At 30.4% G+C, this 19,559-nt stretch overlaps 2 protein-coding genes, 1 long non-coding RNA gene and 1 pseudogene across 4 annotated transcripts; 2 read left to right on the top strand and 2 right to left on the bottom strand.

Annotated features, from left to right (window-relative positions):
- The first annotated feature begins 362 nt into the window (after positions 1-362).
- Positions 363-13,805, top strand: LOC132927026 (uncharacterized). Its single transcript, XR_009661599.1, has 3 exons — positions 363-1,989; positions 13,159-13,264; positions 13,327-13,805. It is a non-coding gene; the product is annotated as an uncharacterized LOC132927026 (long non-coding RNA).
- LOC132927025 (uncharacterized) lies at positions 3,912-6,560 on the bottom strand. Of its 2 annotated transcripts, none has more exons than XM_060991479.1 (3): positions 6,457-6,560; positions 5,644-5,740; positions 3,912-5,443 (listed from the first exon to the last, which is right to left on the bottom strand). In XM_060991479.1, the coding sequence occupies exons 2-3, from the start codon at positions 5,704-5,706 to the stop codon at positions 4,940-4,942; spliced, it is 567 nt and encodes a 188-aa protein (XP_060847462.1). In that variant the 5' UTR covers positions 5,707-5,740; positions 6,457-6,560; the 3' UTR covers positions 3,912-4,939. The 2 variants fall into 2 exon arrangements, with proteins under 2 accessions (XP_060847462.1, XP_060847461.1); XM_060991478.1 differs by lacking the exon at positions 6,457-6,560 and adding an exon at positions 5,819-6,238.
- LOC132927024 (uncharacterized) lies at positions 7,335-8,066 on the top strand (annotated as a pseudogene).
- Positions 13,806-16,577: 2,772 nt separating the features above from the next.
- On the bottom strand, positions 16,578-18,984 carry LOC132924961 (sialin-like). Its single transcript, XM_060989396.1, has 3 exons — positions 18,424-18,984; positions 17,477-17,863; positions 16,578-16,982 (listed from the first exon to the last, which is right to left on the bottom strand). Exons 1-3 carry the CDS (start codon positions 18,982-18,984, stop codon positions 16,578-16,580), a joined length of 1,353 nt encoding a protein of 450 aa, XP_060845379.1.
- Between the last annotated feature and the right edge of the window lie 575 nt (positions 18,985-19,559).

Below are 19,559 nucleotides of genomic sequence, written 5' to 3' on the forward strand. Positions count from 1 at the left end.
TCTCTGTCAATATATAATTTTATCCTTTGGCGCAACTGATCAGTCATCATATGCCAATATACCATGGAAAGATATCATTCATATAGGTACATTCAAAATATTTGTTTTGGTTTCTAAAATATTTAATAAAAGTTCTATATCTAGTATTCAACTAATTTCTATATAGTTACTTATTGTTTTTAATAGTTATTTCTAGAACTTGGCATTCAAAATAATAGATCTGGGTATCGATATCAAATTTTTAAAAGGAAATTCGGTATTAATATCTTTATTAATATTTTGAAACACAACCAACTTAATTTATAATCACAGGTTTTGGATGTTTTAAAAGCACTAAGTATTATTTTATACTAGGATTTATGAAAAGACCTGTTTTTCCAAAGAAACCAGGAATTTCAATACAATTTGTCTGTCAGTTCGATGTTATTTTGGTATGTGTATCTATTGAACGATTTTCCATATTGTAAATTTTAAAAATACTCTGAAAATAAACTACATTCAGGGAAGACCACGAGAAGGTAATACCATCTGCTTTAGATTATAATATATTATAACTGTTGGGCTAATTCGATAGTCTTTCTATTTTTGCAGCTATACTTATAAATATACCTACTAAAACATTTGACATTCGTGTAGCGATCTATAATTATTTTGATGTGTTCATCATATACCTACTGATAACTATGTACCTTCATATTTACGGTTAGAGGTGTTTACTAGTTTAATTATTGTAACGATTACAATATAAAAATCCCATGTGTCTAAAACAAAATATATAATTATCTAACAGTTGTACTGACATCTGATGATAATATACTGTCTGTTTGCTTAGGTTAGTTAAAAATATTTATCTGAAATCGGAGTGTATATTATAAATTGTACTGAAGAGTCTATTTTATTCTATTTTAGTATAGAAATGAGTTCATTTGAATTTTATAAAATGATTTGACGAAAAATCTACAGTAAATTATTTACAAATTCACAATTTACTGCCAGATTATAGTATAAAACCAAATTGTAAAAATATGATTCTGAGATTCTGACACAAAAGCTGTTATCAGAAAAAAAATGGATTCTTGTAAACAAAGCGAGTACCAAAGTTTAAGGTGATACAAAAAGGATGCCAAACATTCCAGTCTTTGTGTAAGTGCAATTTATTTTTTATAAATGTATAATACATTAATTCTAAATTGTCACTTCAATACATTTTAGATTTAAATTATTCTGAATTTTTTAAGATAATAATTTTCTATAATATTGTATAAGTCTTTTATACTAACACAATGTAATTAAAAACTTTTAATTTGCATTTTTTTAATTAACTTTTTTATACATATTTAGATTGTATAAATATTTTTGTTCAAAATCATGTATATTTATGAAATGAATCTGCATATTTTATAGATTTTTATTGCATTTAAATATAAGCCCTAATAATAATATTAATGACTTAAAAGATTTATTAAAAAAAAATAATTGTTCGAACGCTGAACGATTTGCCGCCAATAAGCCTTGCTGGACACTATAAAAGTGGCGGATATCTAAGTTCCTCGCAAGTTCCCGCCTCCGCTGTCTGATGCTGTTGTTTTTTTTTTTTTGGCCTACAACTCCGGCTGTTCGCTCTCTATTTTTTTAACAGTTGATCTGAACGCATCGTTGCGTTCCGTTTTCTGTCCCGTCTCCCGTGTGTGTCGCCGTGAAACATTCGTGGCTAATATTTTGTTTTGCCATGACTGTGACCAGCCGGCAATCGCGCACATACAATCTTTTTATTTTACAACCGTTTTGGCGGTTCTCGGTTAGCTCGGTTGTTACGTTCACCGTTTTACGCGTAAACCTCATGTGATCACATTTAAATTTGTTCTCCCGTGTTGCAACTGTCATTCGATCACCTTACCGATCGAGATCAAAATTAATACACATCACCGAAGATCATCATCAAGTTGCTGTCGCCGTTCCAACGCGAGACCACTGGTCGTCACTTATAAGGTCCGTCGCCGTCAGGTCATACCAATATGTTTATTCTATTCGTTGTCACTTGTCACTGTCAGTAGTCATTGTTTAATATTGTATATTTATTCTGTGACTTAGCTTTCTATCTACTTATTATTATTATTAGATTTATGCGTTCGAGGAGCGCCCACGTAGGTAACTCCTAATTTATTATTGTTTTTTATAACTGTAAATTTATACATATTCTGCTATTTAGATTTAGGACTAGGTGTTATTTATTAATTATTTTAGGTAACCCTCCCCCTCCCGTCCTTAAATAACATAAATTGCGAGTCGTTGCGGGGACATTTTCACCACTTAGTACTTTTCTATAGGAAAACCTCTTAATACCGGATACTTATTTAACTTTTGATTTTAATCATTTCTATCGTAAGTTTTTGGAATTAGAAAATGCATTAACATATTAAATGATTCCGTGTGAAAATACGAAACAATCTAATGTAATTGATTTTTTTTATATACCTATGTGGCTAATGGCTATGTTAGTTTGTTTTAAGTTTTATATTATCAATTTTTTTTATCTTTTTACCTTCGCATTTTTAAAAATACATAAAAATAATAAAAATAAAAATAAATATATACCTACATATAACAATTATGTATATGTATATAAGTATAACTAACTAAATAAATAAAACAACTTTTTATTTCTCCAATATTATATTTCTCCTTCTAAATACCGGAGACCTCCAAATAGTGGAAAAAATTTCAGTGACTAAGGGTATCCGGTATTTAGAGGTTTCACTGTATTTACAAAAATAGTCACCTTTGTTCACTGATTTTAGTTAAGAGGACGTCGGTCCAGCATGTGTTGTCTCTGTTTTACACTCTTACGACATAGACAAGACGCGATTATGCAATCTGAGTAAAACTCGCTCAATTTTGGTTTTAGAGTAAATATACCTATTGGCTATTGACTATTATAAACTTAAAAGATGACATATTTCGGAAGGGCAAGACGTAGTTTTAAAAAAAAAAAATTAAAATGTTGAAAAGTTAAAGGTTATTTAAAAATTTTGAAATTTTTGCTAATTCTAAGTGATTATAATGAACGTTATAATTGGGAATAATGGAAAAACTCATTTGCCCTCCGAAATATTGTTAACTTTTAATTTTATAATAAGTATACTTACTCTAGAACCAAAATTGAGCGAATTTTACTCAGTCTGTGTTAATGTGTTTTGTCTATGTCGTACGTGTGTAAGATGGACTAGAGCACTAGACAAAGACAATACATGCGGGTGCGATGTCCTCTTAATTACAGATTTTCAATATTATAATCTTATAATTTATACTATTATTAAAAAAGTAACCGCGGGGAAAAAAAGGTAAAGTGATCAATTAATTATGATTATACATTTATACAGTAATAGTACTTATTCAGTATACTTCTATGATTGTATATTAAAAATAATGAACTAGGTTTGCATTTAATTAAGTATAAAAAAAAGTAGATATATAAATACATGAAATTGCTTTAAAATGGTAAAAAAAAAAATATTCTGCTCTAGTGAATTAAATTAATTTTAATTATTTCAATTAAAACTATTAATGAATCTATTAAACTTTAGAGGACCATAGTTAATGACTAATGAAATTAATGAAGATATTAATGATTTTACCAACATTTTTAGAAAAAAAACCATAAAAATATAGCAAAACAATTTAATATAATTTTTTTATTAAGTAATGCACTTTTTTTTAAGTAAAAAAAAACCTATTCAAAACAAGGGCACCAGGTTTTTAAAGATTGATAAATCCAATTCCTTTTTACTTAATTTTTCTTATAATTTTAACATAAATATTTATATTTCAATAAGTAAAATGTTGAAATCAAATAACATAAGCAATTTGAATATACAATGTGTCTATGCATTAACATGATATAAAAAAAACTTTCGTTTTTATCTGTTATTATTATTATTTTTTGTTAATTTGTTATTCCTGCTTAAAATATAGTTAACTTATAGTTCCTTTTTTGTGGTTACAACGTTGGTATTATATGTAGGCATATTATACACGTATAATCACTGTAGTCTTGATAAGAAGTCAGAAATTACAAACTAAGATATACAATAAATAACTAGTATCAGATATACATCTTAGTCAGTGTCACTAGTGTCAAAGATTAAAATAATTATAATGTGATCAATTAGTATATAATATATATTAATAAATGTAAAAGTAATTCATGACAATTTATGGTAAAATTAAAAACCATTTGCGGCCATAGCATCCCTCAAGTATACCATCCCATTAAGTGTGTAACATAATAAAAATTAACGTTCAACAGTTCTCATTTAACTTGCAAATTTTAATATTATTGTTTTTAATTTACCTATTATTAAACTTAGAAATAACAATAACAACATTCACCATGGTTTATGTTAGGTTATGTATAGGATATGTTATTTTAACATTTAAATTTTAAAACAACTTAAAATCATATAAAAAATTACAATTTAAATATTTTTATTACTCGCTTCAAAATTAAAATATCAAAAACACTTTCATCAAACTATGGAATAATATGTTTTTACCTTTAAGAGAACGCTAAACTTGCATATTGTGTTGTCTACAGCTTATAAACATACAAAATATCAAATTTTATATTCATAATAATCTATTTTACTCATTTTACTGTTATTTTTAAAATGTAATGTAAGTTATGAGTATTTTAAAACTGTAATTTTTTTGCAAATTTTAAAATGATCATAATTCATTTTAAATTTAAAATTAATTGTTGTAAACATAACATTTATCATGTTATATATATATTTTGTATGACAGAGTAGAGCAAAAAATTTAAACATGTAAATATTAACAGACACATATACTATATGGAATAACATAAATAAAAATAAAAATAAGCACAAAATGTACAACAAAATAAGATGGTGACACACGCACATGACACATTTTTAAGTTATTTCCTATAACATTTACAACCGTGGAGGTGCAAATGATTAAATTTGTTTATTACATTACCTGTTGGCTCAATGTTATCACAATTCACTTTGTTGACATTATTTTCTGACGATTTAATTTCTATAGGATTCTCTGTATTATTATAAATTGCTGATGAGTTGATTTTAAAAGGATTCACTGTATTAGCAAAGAGTGCTGGTGAGTTCATTTTAAAAGGATTTATTTCATCGATTGCTATCGCAGTTGAGTTAATGTCAACATTTGTCATATTTTCAACCAAATCCACTGTCATGTCAAAGTGGCCCATCATACGTTCACTGTTGTAAACTCCGTTTACAGTAATCTTGTTCACTGCGTTTTGAAGACATTTCTTAACATCTTCATGGGTATGGCCCTCAGTTAGCACACTTTCGAGGGTCTCCCAATGTTCAACCAGTTTCACTGACTTAGTGATCATCTTTATACAGTCCATAGTATGTTTGTCTCGATACGGTTTTAATTTCTATACAACATAGACGTAAAAATAAATAAAATAGGTATTAAAATATTTGAAGCACATTCTAATAATATAATAATAATAATAATATTATTGTTTTAAAATTATATTTATCAGCCAATGTCGAGAAGAGATCAGTTCGCTCATCCTTACATGTTTGACATCTCGTACCTATATAATAATATTCTGCAACCTGTAGTACGTACTTGTTTCAATTGCTTTAGACGGCGGATGTTAGCATTATCTTTTTTGTCCCCTTTCCGATTCATTTTTGGACGCAGTTAGTGCGTTTTCAGTACAAAACTGAAAATAAACGGATGGTCTGTAAGGTTGCGAATATAATAAAACAATTTACAATATGATTAATGCGAGAGCACAGACAATTTGATTGGACATGTGTGTCGTTTCTCGGAGATTCCGGACCAAGAGTCGCAATTTGGATACCGGATTGGAATGTTATCTAGATGTCGTCCGAAGCTAACTGAACATAACAATGTATAGCCATTGTATTTTTTTGTAGTATTGTAAAAACCCGTCGTCCCTCCACATCAGATTCCACGAACTCCACATATTTGTGTGCAAATGCTACGTGTGTGTATGTGCGTGCGTGTGGTGAGTGTGTTTGTGTGTGTAGGCGAGGACCGGTTTTTTTTGGTGAGCCAATAACTCGATACCATTTTAGACATTATAATTTATGGGCGTCGATGCCAAATCCAATGAAACAGTTTAATATTAAAAATCAGAATAATGAATAATAATAATAATGGGTATGAAGTTTTTATCCATTTTCTATGGTTGGAACAGTAAGTTGGGTGACTATTTTTCGGACGACTAGTGATAAGAAACCCGTATATTCGATTGCGTTTGAATATATACAAGGCACCTAATGTTTAAAATTCAAACCAACAAGACCGTGCAATTATTATGATTTTAATTTTTAATTCTTAAAAGCATTTAACAATCGCATAATATATAATAGCCAATAGGCCTGGCGACCCGATTCCCAGGTCACTACTCACCGTTTTTCGTGCGGCCGCCATGCGCCGTGCGACGTGTTAAATGGTATCCTCGAGACGTTTTTAATTTTTTTGTACTGTGTTCCGGATGGTGGGTGGCAAAGCACTTAACCTACATATTATAGTATTATTAGAACAGCTAGAAAAATTCCACACAAGGTGATCTCTGGTTTGTTTTCGTTAAATCGCTTCAATTCATTTTAATGCATCTTTGATTGTGTAATCGTGGGAATGGCGAGTATATGTACATACACGAGGGAAATAGTCGAATAGATATCATAATTTTATTTTACGACACCACGGTTGAATGAACGTTGTAATTTTTATTGTACTTAACTACTTAAGTATCAATTTGTAGTTGGTGGAATTACAGTAGGTTAACAATTTTACTTGTTTAATAAATATTGTATCTAGGTATCTTTATTCACTATTAGGTATTCATGTTTTTAATTTTTCCAATATCATAGATTTTAAGTATTGTTAGTGCAGATCACATTCATTAAATTGAAAAATAAATAAATATAACATTTAATTGGTTTGATTTATAAATTATATTAACTAAATGATAAATTAATCGCGTTTATTTTATGTCATTACATTTTTTAATTAATATATTTTTATTTAAAATTTAGATACTTTTCAAATGTACCTAAATCTACGTTATGATTATTCTGTGTCTGCAAATATGAACATTGAAGATAGGTCTTCAATAAATATTTCTGATAATCATGCAAACCATAATCAATAATTTACACTATGGTATGCAGTATCTCACCGTAATAGAATTAATTGTCTATTTGTCTACGGCAAAGGGCAATATCAGAAAATACTGTTGCGCAGCGAATTGTTGACGAGGAGATGCTTCTGTGAGAATTAAAAAATATATTTGCAAATTTATGTTGTTTATTATTATACAAATGTTTATTGTGTAGAGAAATGGATTTAGGAAGACCAACAGCAGCTATAATGTTAATTGCTTGAGCTAGGCGCAGAGTAGGCCCATCTATTTCTGAAACTGAGAGCTCTGGTGGACGTATTGAAATGGAAAAATGGGGATCAAGACTAAACTCTATTAATTTTAATGGGAATCTACTTTCTTGTTCCATGTTTCAAGGCCCATAAGAAATATTTAACCATGATAATTCAGTACAATTTGTAGGTGTAGTATTTGCAAATGTTGGTTTCTTACGCGAGATTGGTGTACACTTTTGTTTGTAGTGTAACTACCATTTGTATGGATGGCAATTCCCAAGTACGACCTAGAGAATCAACTGACATAGACCAAATATTTACAATAAAAATTATTGTTAACAATGTGGTTAGTTCTAGATGTTATAAAAACACTTACATTTGATGTCTTATCTAAAGTTAACCAATTTTTAAGGCAATTCCAATTGTGCACACGTTATTAGTAAACCGCCAAAATGAAACATACTGCAAATTTTTGCAGTTTTTAAGATATGATCTTCGGCTTAACCTTCAGTATAATAAGGTATAAGTAATTATTGACTTCGAATAGGGACTCAGAAATACCATAACCAGGGAGGCAAATAATTCGGGACGCTGGTTTTATTTTATTCAAGTACTAAAATAATATAAATTAATGTTTAATATTTTGCAGTTGATTGAAATGTTTAAAAATGTATTTAATTTTAGGCCATAATTCGATTTGTAAGAACACATCAATTAATTCAAATATGCATAACAAATAAAAATGCCAGGCGTATTTTATGAATGGTACCCATAAAATATATTAGAATTTAATTTATTGAAACATTAAATATACAAAACATAAATTTTGTTAGATTAAGATACCTATAACATTTAAAATACATATATTTTTTTTAATTTTCTATTACAATTTCATAAGTTGATTACATCCAAGCTTGTGGATGTGTGGTAAGGTTTAAGTTTAATTATAACTAACATTAACATGCATAATTAAGCATGCAAGATTAATTGAATCATTAGTCCTAATTAAAAGACTTATTATTATAACTAAATATTATACTTTAGATGATAATTAAATGTAAATTGAGAAAGGCTATTTTAATATTTTTCAAGACCATAATAAGATGAAAATTATCTATATCTATGCAATAAAGTTATACTTATTTATTAGGTACCTAAACTTATATATTTACTGTAGTTGATGGCGTTAACTCACTTACCAGGAAATGAAATAATGTTTCATGAAAATTTATATTCAATCCAGTTGGGATTTTGATTTATACAAGACTTAGGTATGTTAACTAGGTACATAGGTAAATAGTGTTAAGTTAAGTTTATTCACATTTTTCTTTCGGTCGTAGACTACAATCTTGTAATGGAGCTTGTAACATTAATGATTTTGAGCGCTTTTGAATGGATACAGTAACTCCACCGAGATTTACTGTATACAGGCTTCAATATAGAACAAATAATTTTATTGAATCATATCATGTTTCACTGTTACGGCTCATGGGACAATGTCCACAATTGTACAGATTTTATGGTAAATTTTTTTATCAAATACTCGAATTTGAAAAAGTAATAATATTCTACTATGGTTTATATGTTAATAGATAATTTAAGAACAATAGAGATTAGAGCAAGAAATGACTTCACTAGAGTGATAAATGGTTAAAGAGTATGAATAATTGTTATTCCTTATTGTTAATAAATCTATTCAAGTATTGAATGATTTATACAAGAAAAATTTTTAGGTATGATAATTAGATTATAGAATTTATCCACAGAATAATACAGCTATCGCCTATTAATAATGTGTAGGTTAATGCAGAGAATGGTAGGTGTACGTTGGAAGACTTCTTACGGAACGTCTCTTACACTCTAGAACAAATACTCAGAAATGAGTAGGAAGAGCCAAATTTTGAGCCATGTGGGTGTTTCTTATGTATAATAAATATATATATTTTGAAGTATTAACAGTTATGAAAAAATAATTCTTATTTAAACTTAATAGGACCAATAGTACCTACAAGCTGCTAATATTTAACCGCCTACACCACCGCCACAACTTCATAAACCATTAATATTGGGCCCCTATGTCCGTCTCCACTATTGAATGCTATCAATCATTCAATTTTTTTTTATTTTTATTTATTTATTTCAGCCAAAATTAATTACAATTATATGATACAATAAATAAATAATTACATTAAGAATACATTAACAATAGCTGATACGTATACCAACTGAGCTAAGCTCGTATCTGGTATACGGAGTTCTAATAAATTAAAATTCTTATAATAGTAAAAAAATTTTAAAAAAGATACTTATACAATTAAAGATATGACTTAATTAATTTATATTATACAGTAGTAAAAAAATTAGTGGAATATATTTTAGTAACACATTTAACATATACATATTCTGATAAGATATATATTATAATTATTAAACATATTCACTTTTTAAAATTTCATTTATACACACATTCTAATCTACTTCATTAACAAATTTATTTATAGCCTTCTTTATTTGATTTTTATTAACTGTATCATTGGTATTATTTGATTGGTTTTCACATAAACTTGTTGTTAGACTTTACGCATCGTTACTTAAATTGTTGAATATAGTTTTCCCCATGTGATAGGGCCATAGGGGGAGTTTCTTGAATTTGTTAAAAACGTATATGACGGTTTAATGTATTTACCTGTTCTTTTGTCCATTATTTCTATAGTAGTGTGTTGTTTTGTATAGATTTTATTAAAATTTGTCTAATGTATAATTTATAGATAGGTAATATATTTGTATGTTTGAATAATTCACCTGGTATTTTAATGGCAAGGAGTACGCTACTTTTATTATCATTTTTTGGGTTATATGTAATGTATTTATGTCTGTTCTATTAGAGCTTCCCCAACATGTTATACCGTATAGTAGTATTGAATTACATAATGCCATGTATATTTGTCATATGATTGATTTATTAAGAAATCGAATTTTGTAGAGTAAAGCAGTTAAGCTCCTTATTTTATTTTTTATACTTTGGATATGTTCAGACCATTTTAAATTAAAATCTATTGTTATTCCTAAATATTTGAATGATAGAACTATTTTAATTGTTTTACAACTGCAATTTATCGTACCTGTTCCACAACTATGTATTATAAAGCTGTATCCAACAGGAAGCTGTGAACAAGTTGTAACTATTAGCATGCAGACTGATTTATTTATGTTAAGTGATAATAGATTTTTTTTTCATCCAGTCATACATATACCGTAAATCTATTTCGACGGTTTGTTTTAATTTTTCCCAATTAATTGTACTCCTGTTGCCAGTTCAACAGCATAATTTTTGACCTCCATCGTCCAGTATCTCCACTTTAAAACAGGGGTACCATACATATTCGTGGAAGCGGTAGAATCAATCGCCAACTACATCAACCTTAACCATTAGGTACTTATAAGAAAACGACACTAAACCCACATATGTTGTCTCCGTTTTACAAACACATACCATAAAAAATTGTACGTTCTGAATAATCCATCCAATTTTATTATATTTAATATTAGAGTGAACTGACATATTACCAAATTTAGAATATCATTGAGTGAAGCTCATAATTTTTTTTATATTTTAATTTTAAAGCAAAATGTACAAACAATTTCCAATTTTAAAATGATCATCACCAGCTTTAAAATTAAAATATATAAAATAAAACCTAATAGATTTAAAAGATAATATTCTTACTTCTAAATTTGATAATAGGTCAATTTATTCTAATACTAAAAAATAATTGAGTTAGATGGATTATTTACTGGCGATAATAATGGCCAAATCTAGTGTCATCTAAAAAAAATAAAATATCGAACAATATTAAGAGTAGTATCGTGATATTTACAGTTTGTTCGATATTAATCGGGTATGCGTTCACATTTCACGTTTAAAAATTATTTAAACGTTCAAATAATGGATAAAAAATATTGATAAATTATTATAAGTAGGTACCAGAGACAACAATTTGTTATTGTTTGTAAATTTTACTTATCGAAAAGTTCACGAGTCTAAAAATTGTTAGTGTTATTGTTATTTTAACTATTTATGTATTAATAAATGTTATCATTTTCTAGAAATATAACTATTTAAATTAACTTGATTGATTAATGATTAAAAATATAATTAATTGTTAATTTGTAAAAAAAAATTATTTAGTTATTTAAAAGTGGTGCAATTAAAATATTTGAAGATAAAAGATGGCGCAAATTACATAATAGTTTAATACCCTTTTGTTTAGTTGTATGTGGCACAAATTACCATAATTCATTTTTAGATGTGGCGCAAATTACATAAATATATATTTTTTTTTTGGTTGTTTTTGACGCAAATTAAATACGCCCCTGTTTAATGGTTGTTAGTCATTATTTATTTCATAAACTAGGTACTATAACTTGCTGCTAAATGCTAATATAAAAATACTACTGTACTGAGAGTGATTAAATACTCGCGATGATATGACATGATAATGTTCACGACGAGCAATAATCAGAACATTGGGGTATGTGTAGATTATTAATATTTAGCTTAATATTATAAATCCTATTATGCGTACGATTTATAATACATTCTATGTTAGCATTTTTATAGATAATGGTTTGGGCTTACTACCTTTCGTATACGCCGACTACTCGAACGTACACTATAAATGAACAACCAAAATATTATAAATACTTTACACACGGTGTCTAGTGGTGACAAAGTCACACGATCACCACCACTGATCCCCATTTGGTCATCTCTAGGGCTCGGAAGTTGATGCATTTTGCATTTTTTTTGGAACTTTTTAGACGATGCTCTCCTGGCCACAATTTGTTTCATTAGCATGTGAATCCGAACATCTAATTTTTATTTTGCATTTTTTTGGTGTTTATTACTTTTTAAGTCATTTTTTGAAATTTTTAGGTCATTTTCCCACATTTTTAGTCATTTTTACTGATTACACATTAGTTCACTTCTTATTGTTTCTTGTCGACCATTATGCCGATAACTTACTTAAAACTTTGAAATTATCACGGTCTAAGACTAGTACCTATTTGATTTTATCTCACCGATTATACAGTCGTCGTTGTCGTGTTTGTAGTGAATATTATTGTACCTACATTTTATTATTTTTTCGTAATATTTTTGAAATGCGAAAATTAAAACGTCGGTTAGTGCTTGTCTACGTCTACTATATTTGTAATTTTTTTATTTAATTTTTAAGTACATTTTTTGAGTAATTTGTAAGCTTTAATAAATATATACATATAGAATTTTATAGAAAAATAGAGTACAATTTAAAAAAAATTTATTTTTATTAATTTAAAATTTTTTAAGTAATTGTATAAGGATGTTTTTATGTCATATTTGCATTTTTTAATGTTTTTAAGGTCATCAACTTCCGAGCTCTAGCTCATCTCATTATCTTTTTGTATTAATTATATTATATTGTTTATTTTATGTTTAGCCTAGCTACCTTATTGACTATACATAAGATTATACTAATTGTAATATTATTGTTATCTTACCCTAGTTAGTTACAAATTACAATATGCTTAAAAATGATTATACTAGCTATTATATTGTTACACAACAGTTTTATTAATCTAGTTTTTATATACCAACATTTTTTATTATTACCTATTTTAATTTATATTTTTCTTAAACGCTTAGTATAACATACAGTATTAAAAATGTCCAAAAATTTAATTTTGCAATAGGTTGCAGCCCGTAGGGCCTTCCGGCCTTGTGCCACTGCACAGCTCGAACCGCCTTCAAGCCGGTGTGACACCGGCCCTAAGTGACAGACTCTAGCTGTTATAAATGGTAAGTGTTTTGATAAATTATAAGTGTTATCTATATCACGTTTTCCGCGGTCTTGTTTTTAGACAGTCGTGTTGTGGCGGACATCGGTTGCGGTGCAGACTCGAGTAAGTAGCGGTGGAACGGATTTCCGCGACATCATGTAACGCAGTTCACATTGCGACCGGTTGCAAAACGTGATTGTAAATAGTAGCGTTTCCGGGTACATCGGTGTGCGTGTGTGCAGCTCAGTGACGCAACTAGAGTTCAAATCTTGGAGTTGCTACAATTATGAATTGCTAACAAAGTGGCTACAGGCTATTTGACATCGACTGGCAGAGCACCTAGGGGAACACGACGTATCGGACACGAACTTAACGTACAATATACTTGGTGAAATTCTATCTATTGTATCAATTGTTATTTGTTTTTAAATACAATAATATATCAACAATTTTTTGAGAAAAAATAATTGCTTAATAATATTAATTAAACAAATTAATTTTAACTGTTTGAAATTGCCTTTTCAGAAAAGAAATATATTATGTAAATTATTGAACTATTATTTATGTTATAAAGCCGAACCAAAATATTTAATTTTTATGAGAGTGATTGGTATGAAATTTAAACTAATACTGACAACGAAAATGTTGTGTTTTATTAATAACTGGACGAATGTATAAACATTACCTATATGAAATATCTCCTGGGCAACGAACAAACTACAAAACGAATTTCGTAGTCGATCTATTTTTTTTCAAAGGGAATATATAAAATATATACACCTAATTCATTCTCCGTCTTATCTGTTACACATAAACACATTTTGTAGTCTACACACTATGATACACACCAAATAATCATAATATCTATGTACAATTTTATTTGAAAATGTGAAAATGTTTATTATGTAAATGTTTACAAAATTGTAATTCTATATTATGGATTAAGTTACTTCTAGATGATAACTTTTAAATATACACAATTATTTCAATGAACAATAACAGTCACGATTATAATTAAATTGTAGCCATGTTTAAATGTAAATTATAGTACATAATAATTCTAAAATATAATAATCGTAATAGTTTTAATTGAACCTTCTTAAAAATATTTTGTACTGCTGGTGTAAATTTAAAATACTTATTTTCATTTATATAACATACCAGGCACTAGCTATTACTAATGAGTTATTATTAAATTAAAATGGTATAGGTACTAGATACTCATAGTAACTTATAATTCACATGAGAATATTATATAATACAATTAGGTACTTATTTATATTTTATTTCAACAACTATTTTGAGATTTGAATCAAAAGTAATACCATTACCATACCAAATTAGTAATTACTTCATCAATCAAATTTAAATAATATAAGTAAACTAGTAAACTACATAAAAATATAAAACATTTGTACAAAAAATAACGTCCTGTAATTACTGGGGCCAAAATGTCCTGCCACGAAAAACTGTCACCTGGGAGTTTTGACGCTAAATACTATGTGACCGAGAGCCATGTATACTCCAGATTTATTTTCAACTTGTAGAGAATTTTAATAGGTTTTCTAATTTGTAAGTTAAGTGCTTCGCCACCTTCCAGACACGGACAATAAAATTAAAAACCACGCCTGGATAACCGATTCACGTATTACGGCAATCACGAAAAGCAGTCACTTGGGAATTCGATCGCCTATAACTATATGTGATTGTTAAATTTTTTTAAGAACCAAAATCAATGTAATTGCACTATCTTGTGGTTGATTGTCATTATAAACGTTAGGTGCCTTGTATATATTCAAACGCAACCGAGTATACTTATTACTAGTCGACCGAAAAATAGTCACCTAGCTTTAGTTACCCAACTGCTAACTGCCAACTTTATACACATAAGCAGGGCTCGGGACTAATAGCACGAGCTTAAAAACATCATTATAAGCATTTAAAAAACTTAAATTTGAGCAAAAATATTTAATTAAAAAAAAAACTTTGTTTTACATGATAAAGTAGGTACTAGACATAATTTGTAACTGTGCTAAAAATAATATAATTAAATATTACAAAAAATATTGAAACAAAATAATTAGGAAAAGTATCTAACTAAAAAATCAACAAAAAAAAAACTTCACTTTCGAGACATTTTGCCCTATTGTTTATAGATTTTCCGAGGGATTTTCTGAAAAAACTATAAAAAGTAGAAAAACTGGTCAAAAAAGCAAAAATAATCAGAAAAACTGGAAATAAGCATCTTTTTAAAAATTGTTAAAAAAAGCATTTTTAAATTTCATAATTAAACATGTTGTAACATGACATACATTTCCATAAAACTCTGCTACGTTTTAAGTTAATCCATAAAAATAAGCAAATGCTTCAAGTCCCGAACCTTGTACATAAGATATATCTTAGTTCGTGATATAAATTATTATTGTTTTTTTTTTTTTGCAATATTGATGATAAATATATTCAGTGATAATGTGTTTAAATAGACATCGGTCAATTGCTTAGTTGCGATTTACACCAGAAGCAATGGTTTCAATAGTTTTGTCAAAGTGTAGATAAAATATCATCAATTATACGGTTATACAAAATATCGACTTGTATTTTTAGATTCTAAGTCGAGTAATATGTGAATTGGTTTTACCATGACAGTTGTTTTTTAAGCATTTTTTTGTGAAGACACATTTTATAGTAAAAAAATATGCACTAACCATTATTTTCGAAAGACATTTCTGGTAGGATCAATGATAAATTGGAAATATTAACACAAAATCAGTTTACTATTTTGTTTTGATGTAATTAATAAATGTAGACTTGACATTTTTTTATGCAAATTTTTGATATATATTATAATATTACTTCTTTTGATAAAATTGTTGTCGGAGAGCAAAAAAAAAAAAAGAAGAAAAAACTTGAAAATTTAACACACTTATCAGTTTTTTTTATGAGTTGTTCTTACAATTGAAAAACCTAAATTGTGACCAAATTTGTTATAAAATCAAACATTTTAAAATTATTTTGTAGTTAAAATTCAAAATTGGCACATTGCATAATAGCTAAATCCAATATATTATTATTTTATGTTATAATTGTTGAGAAACAGTCACATACTTGCATGTATAACCTGCAAAATCGGTGATGTGGAGTGTGGTGCAAATGAAACGGTTTGATTTTCTGGTAGAGTATAAATAATAAATACAAAGTATAATAATAATAATATTTATTTTTGTGTAATTGTTTAAATTAAACATATCGAAAGCTTCTATATAATGAAATGGTTTTATCGTTGTAAAAATTGAGGATATATCGATTTATCGTTACTATCACTACACATGGCATTATATTGCAATTGGTTCGCTTATTGATGTTGTTTTGAGTGTATTCCACGATTGTATTTTGCTATTCCCGAACAAGACGAACGGGACAAGAAACATAATAAGTATTACGCTCAGACACCAACAGATTTCATTCCACGCCACCTGATCGGAAGACTGTCCAAAAGTCACGAGGAACGCTACGTGAGTAAGGTTCATCGCGAGGCTGCCGAAAATATCACAAATAGCCGTGATCACGGCCACGAAATTCGGAGCCATTTCCATTTGACTGACTCGGAAACCGGAGAACACCGAACCAGAGACACTGTACGATATTACTAGAAAACTGTAGAAGATATAAGTATTCGGTATGACCGTCGCGACCGAAACAAGGATCGCTGGTATCGCCATGCCGATACAACTAAAAACCTAGAGAGAAAAATGACAATATTGATCATTCAACAATTTATTTTGTCGATAAATAATATTAGAAAAATTGTGATTTTAAAATTTTAGGATATTATACGTCATGGTGGTTCGGGCACTAGAATTATACCTACGATATATAATATAATATATTTTCTTCCAGTTACACGTATTGCAATATGTATATTATATAGTAGTTCCTATCGTAATTATAAAAAATAATGATTCTACAATATGCATGTTTTTGCATATTATACTAATATAATACTATGAGATTAGTCATATTAGTTTAATAATGTACCCTCTTTTGGCCGTGACGAAATAAAAATTTTCTACAACCATAGCCATTTCATGTAACGCTCTTTAACACTAGGAACACTATTTTATATAACATTTAAAAAAAGGTCTATGTCGGGGGGGAGGGTCTGACCCTTACCCCCTTTGTATATGCCCCCGTATGCGAAGTGTGATTAAACGATCGTGGGCACTAGTGTTACTTTTCTGATGGCTGTGACGTCCAACCAATCTTTGGCCTGGATTAACGACGCACACCTCCCGGCCGTGAACATGACGGCTATCTGGCCGAGCGATGGCAACGTGGACATTAAACCGTTTTCCACAATGTCCACATGCATCGTGTACTTGAGATATACGGGCATGTACATGATGAGAATAGTGTAGAACACGGTCGAACCGAAATTGGCCAACATCACTGACCACACGGGCAACGAACCGACGATCTTCATCCACGGCACCGGCAGTTGAGCCTTGGGTTGGCGGCTGGTGATAATCCGTTCGAGCTCGGATGGCCGGACGCCCGGGTCGTCGGCCGGATGATGGTGGCACGTCAAAAACCAGGCGATGCTCCACGCCAGGCATAAGCCCTGCATCATATAGAACAACGTCCGGTCATAAAAATATCGCGGCAAACGTAAACGAATTCCGGTGCCGGGCAGTTCGACAAATAAAAAGGGTAGGTACCAAATCGAAATAATTATAAAATATATTCATGTTTAAATAGGTACTACTTATTGTACAATTAATTCAAATGTCCGTTCGAAAAACATTTTTTGTGCATACATGATATAGCCATATAGGTATAATGAATGTAAGCACTAAGCCAAGGGTGCCCAAACCCAGGCCCGCGGGCCACAAAGTGGCCCGTCAACGCTTTTGGATTTTCCCGCCAACATCTATACTCTATAGTCTATAGCACTTTAAATTATTATTAATAAAGTCTTGTTCATAACATGGCCCGCCAGCTAAATGTAATTGCAATTATAGCCCGCTTCCAAAATAAATTGGGCACCCTTGCACTAAGCAATATGTAAACATTGTACGAAAAAAATTGTTTTTTTTCTTGGCGGAGGCGGGAGTTTGATGACCTAAAAACTGTTTTGTATTTTTATGAATAACGTAGATATGTATCGCGATGTATACTAACGGACATGACGAAAAAGCTGTAACCAAAGTCGCAACCGTGCAAGGCGTAAAAGAAACCGGTGAACAAGTTTCCGACCACTATGCCGCCGGGCACGCCTGTACTGATGGTGGAGTACATGTACGCCAATTCATCGGGCGGCGCCCAGTTGGACAGCATGACGTTCATGAACGGCCACCACGAACCGGCCAGTGCGCCGTTGACAGCGTACACGGCGCCGGTCACCAGGATGGGGATGGCCGACGGCCACGGTGTCCACGACCACGACGAGAGGCCGATGAGCGCGAACGGCGAGACGGCCGACGTGATGGCCAGCCCGGCCAAGATAACGGCCAGCGAGGTGACCGGGTTCAGGCGGTCCGCGATCAGCCCGGTCGGCAACTGGATGACCAAGTACGCGAATTGGTAGATAACGTTCATCTCGGAATATATGTCGCGATTGCCGGTGACGTTAATCACCATCTGATTGGAGTGGGTTCGGGTAGCCGTGACCAGATAGACGCCGACCATGAGTGCTATCATTACCTGGCCGCGGGCCGTTATCAAAAACGTCTGATACGTCATCGCACTTCCGGTCTGCCGTGGCGCGTCGGTGCACTACGACGCACTCAGTGCTCGGTGGCGGTGTGTGCCGTGACCGCGGCCCCGAGTTCTTTGCTGGTGTGGCGATCGTTGTGAGGGAAAAATACCAAACTCGTAGAGGAACAAGAACGTGTTACATAATATTGCAATACAATATCATGCGATTTCAAAGATTAATCCGTGTGATATTTTATGTACGTTCTTATAGCAACGAATCGATTCCAAACGCGTTTGCATATAGCTTAGACACCGCTATACGCGTGTTACAGACAATCATAAATCGTATAATTTACATTTTTCACACGCGCAGCTGTAGTCATGTTCCCTATCCACAGACGAAGAAATGAGGGATACGAGTGGCACGACGACCTAAATACTGCAGGGTATAACGGCTAATTGAACACATATTATGTCAACGCGTATGCCGCATATTATAGAATATATAGGTATTAGATTTAGACTTAAATAAATAAATTAGACATTTCTTACCGTATAAAAATGAAAATTATTCTAGTTTGCAAGTCACAACATTCGTATGATGTACTGATGTCGCCATG

This window comes from Rhopalosiphum padi, chromosome 3 (genome assembly GCF_020882245.1).
Source record: "Rhopalosiphum padi isolate XX-2018 chromosome 3, ASM2088224v1, whole genome shotgun sequence".
NCBI lineage: Eukaryota > Metazoa > Arthropoda > Insecta > Hemiptera > Aphididae > Rhopalosiphum > Rhopalosiphum padi.

Excerpts from the sequence above, each read along its gene's own strand:
- LOC132927025 (XM_060991479.1), bottom strand. The coding sequence starts at position 5,706 with ATGAATCGGAAAGGGGACAAAAAAGATAATGCTAACATCCGCCGTCTA. Across the intron at positions 5,444-5,643 it reads GTCTAAAGCAATTGAAACAA|AAATTAAAACCGTATCGAGA; the intron begins GTACGTACTACA and ends TATGTTGTATAG.
- LOC132924961 (XM_060989396.1), bottom strand. The coding sequence starts at position 18,984 with ATGACGTATCAGACGTTTTTGATAACGGCCCGCGGCCAGGTAATGATA. Across the intron at positions 17,864-18,423 it reads ACAGCTTTTTCGTCATGTCC|GGCTTATGCCTGGCGTGGAG; the intron begins GTTAGTATACAT and ends TATATGATGCAG. Across the intron at positions 16,983-17,476 it reads ACGTCACAGCCATCAGAAAA|GTTTTTAGTTGTATCGGCAT; the intron begins GTAACACTAGTG and ends TTTTCTCTCTAG.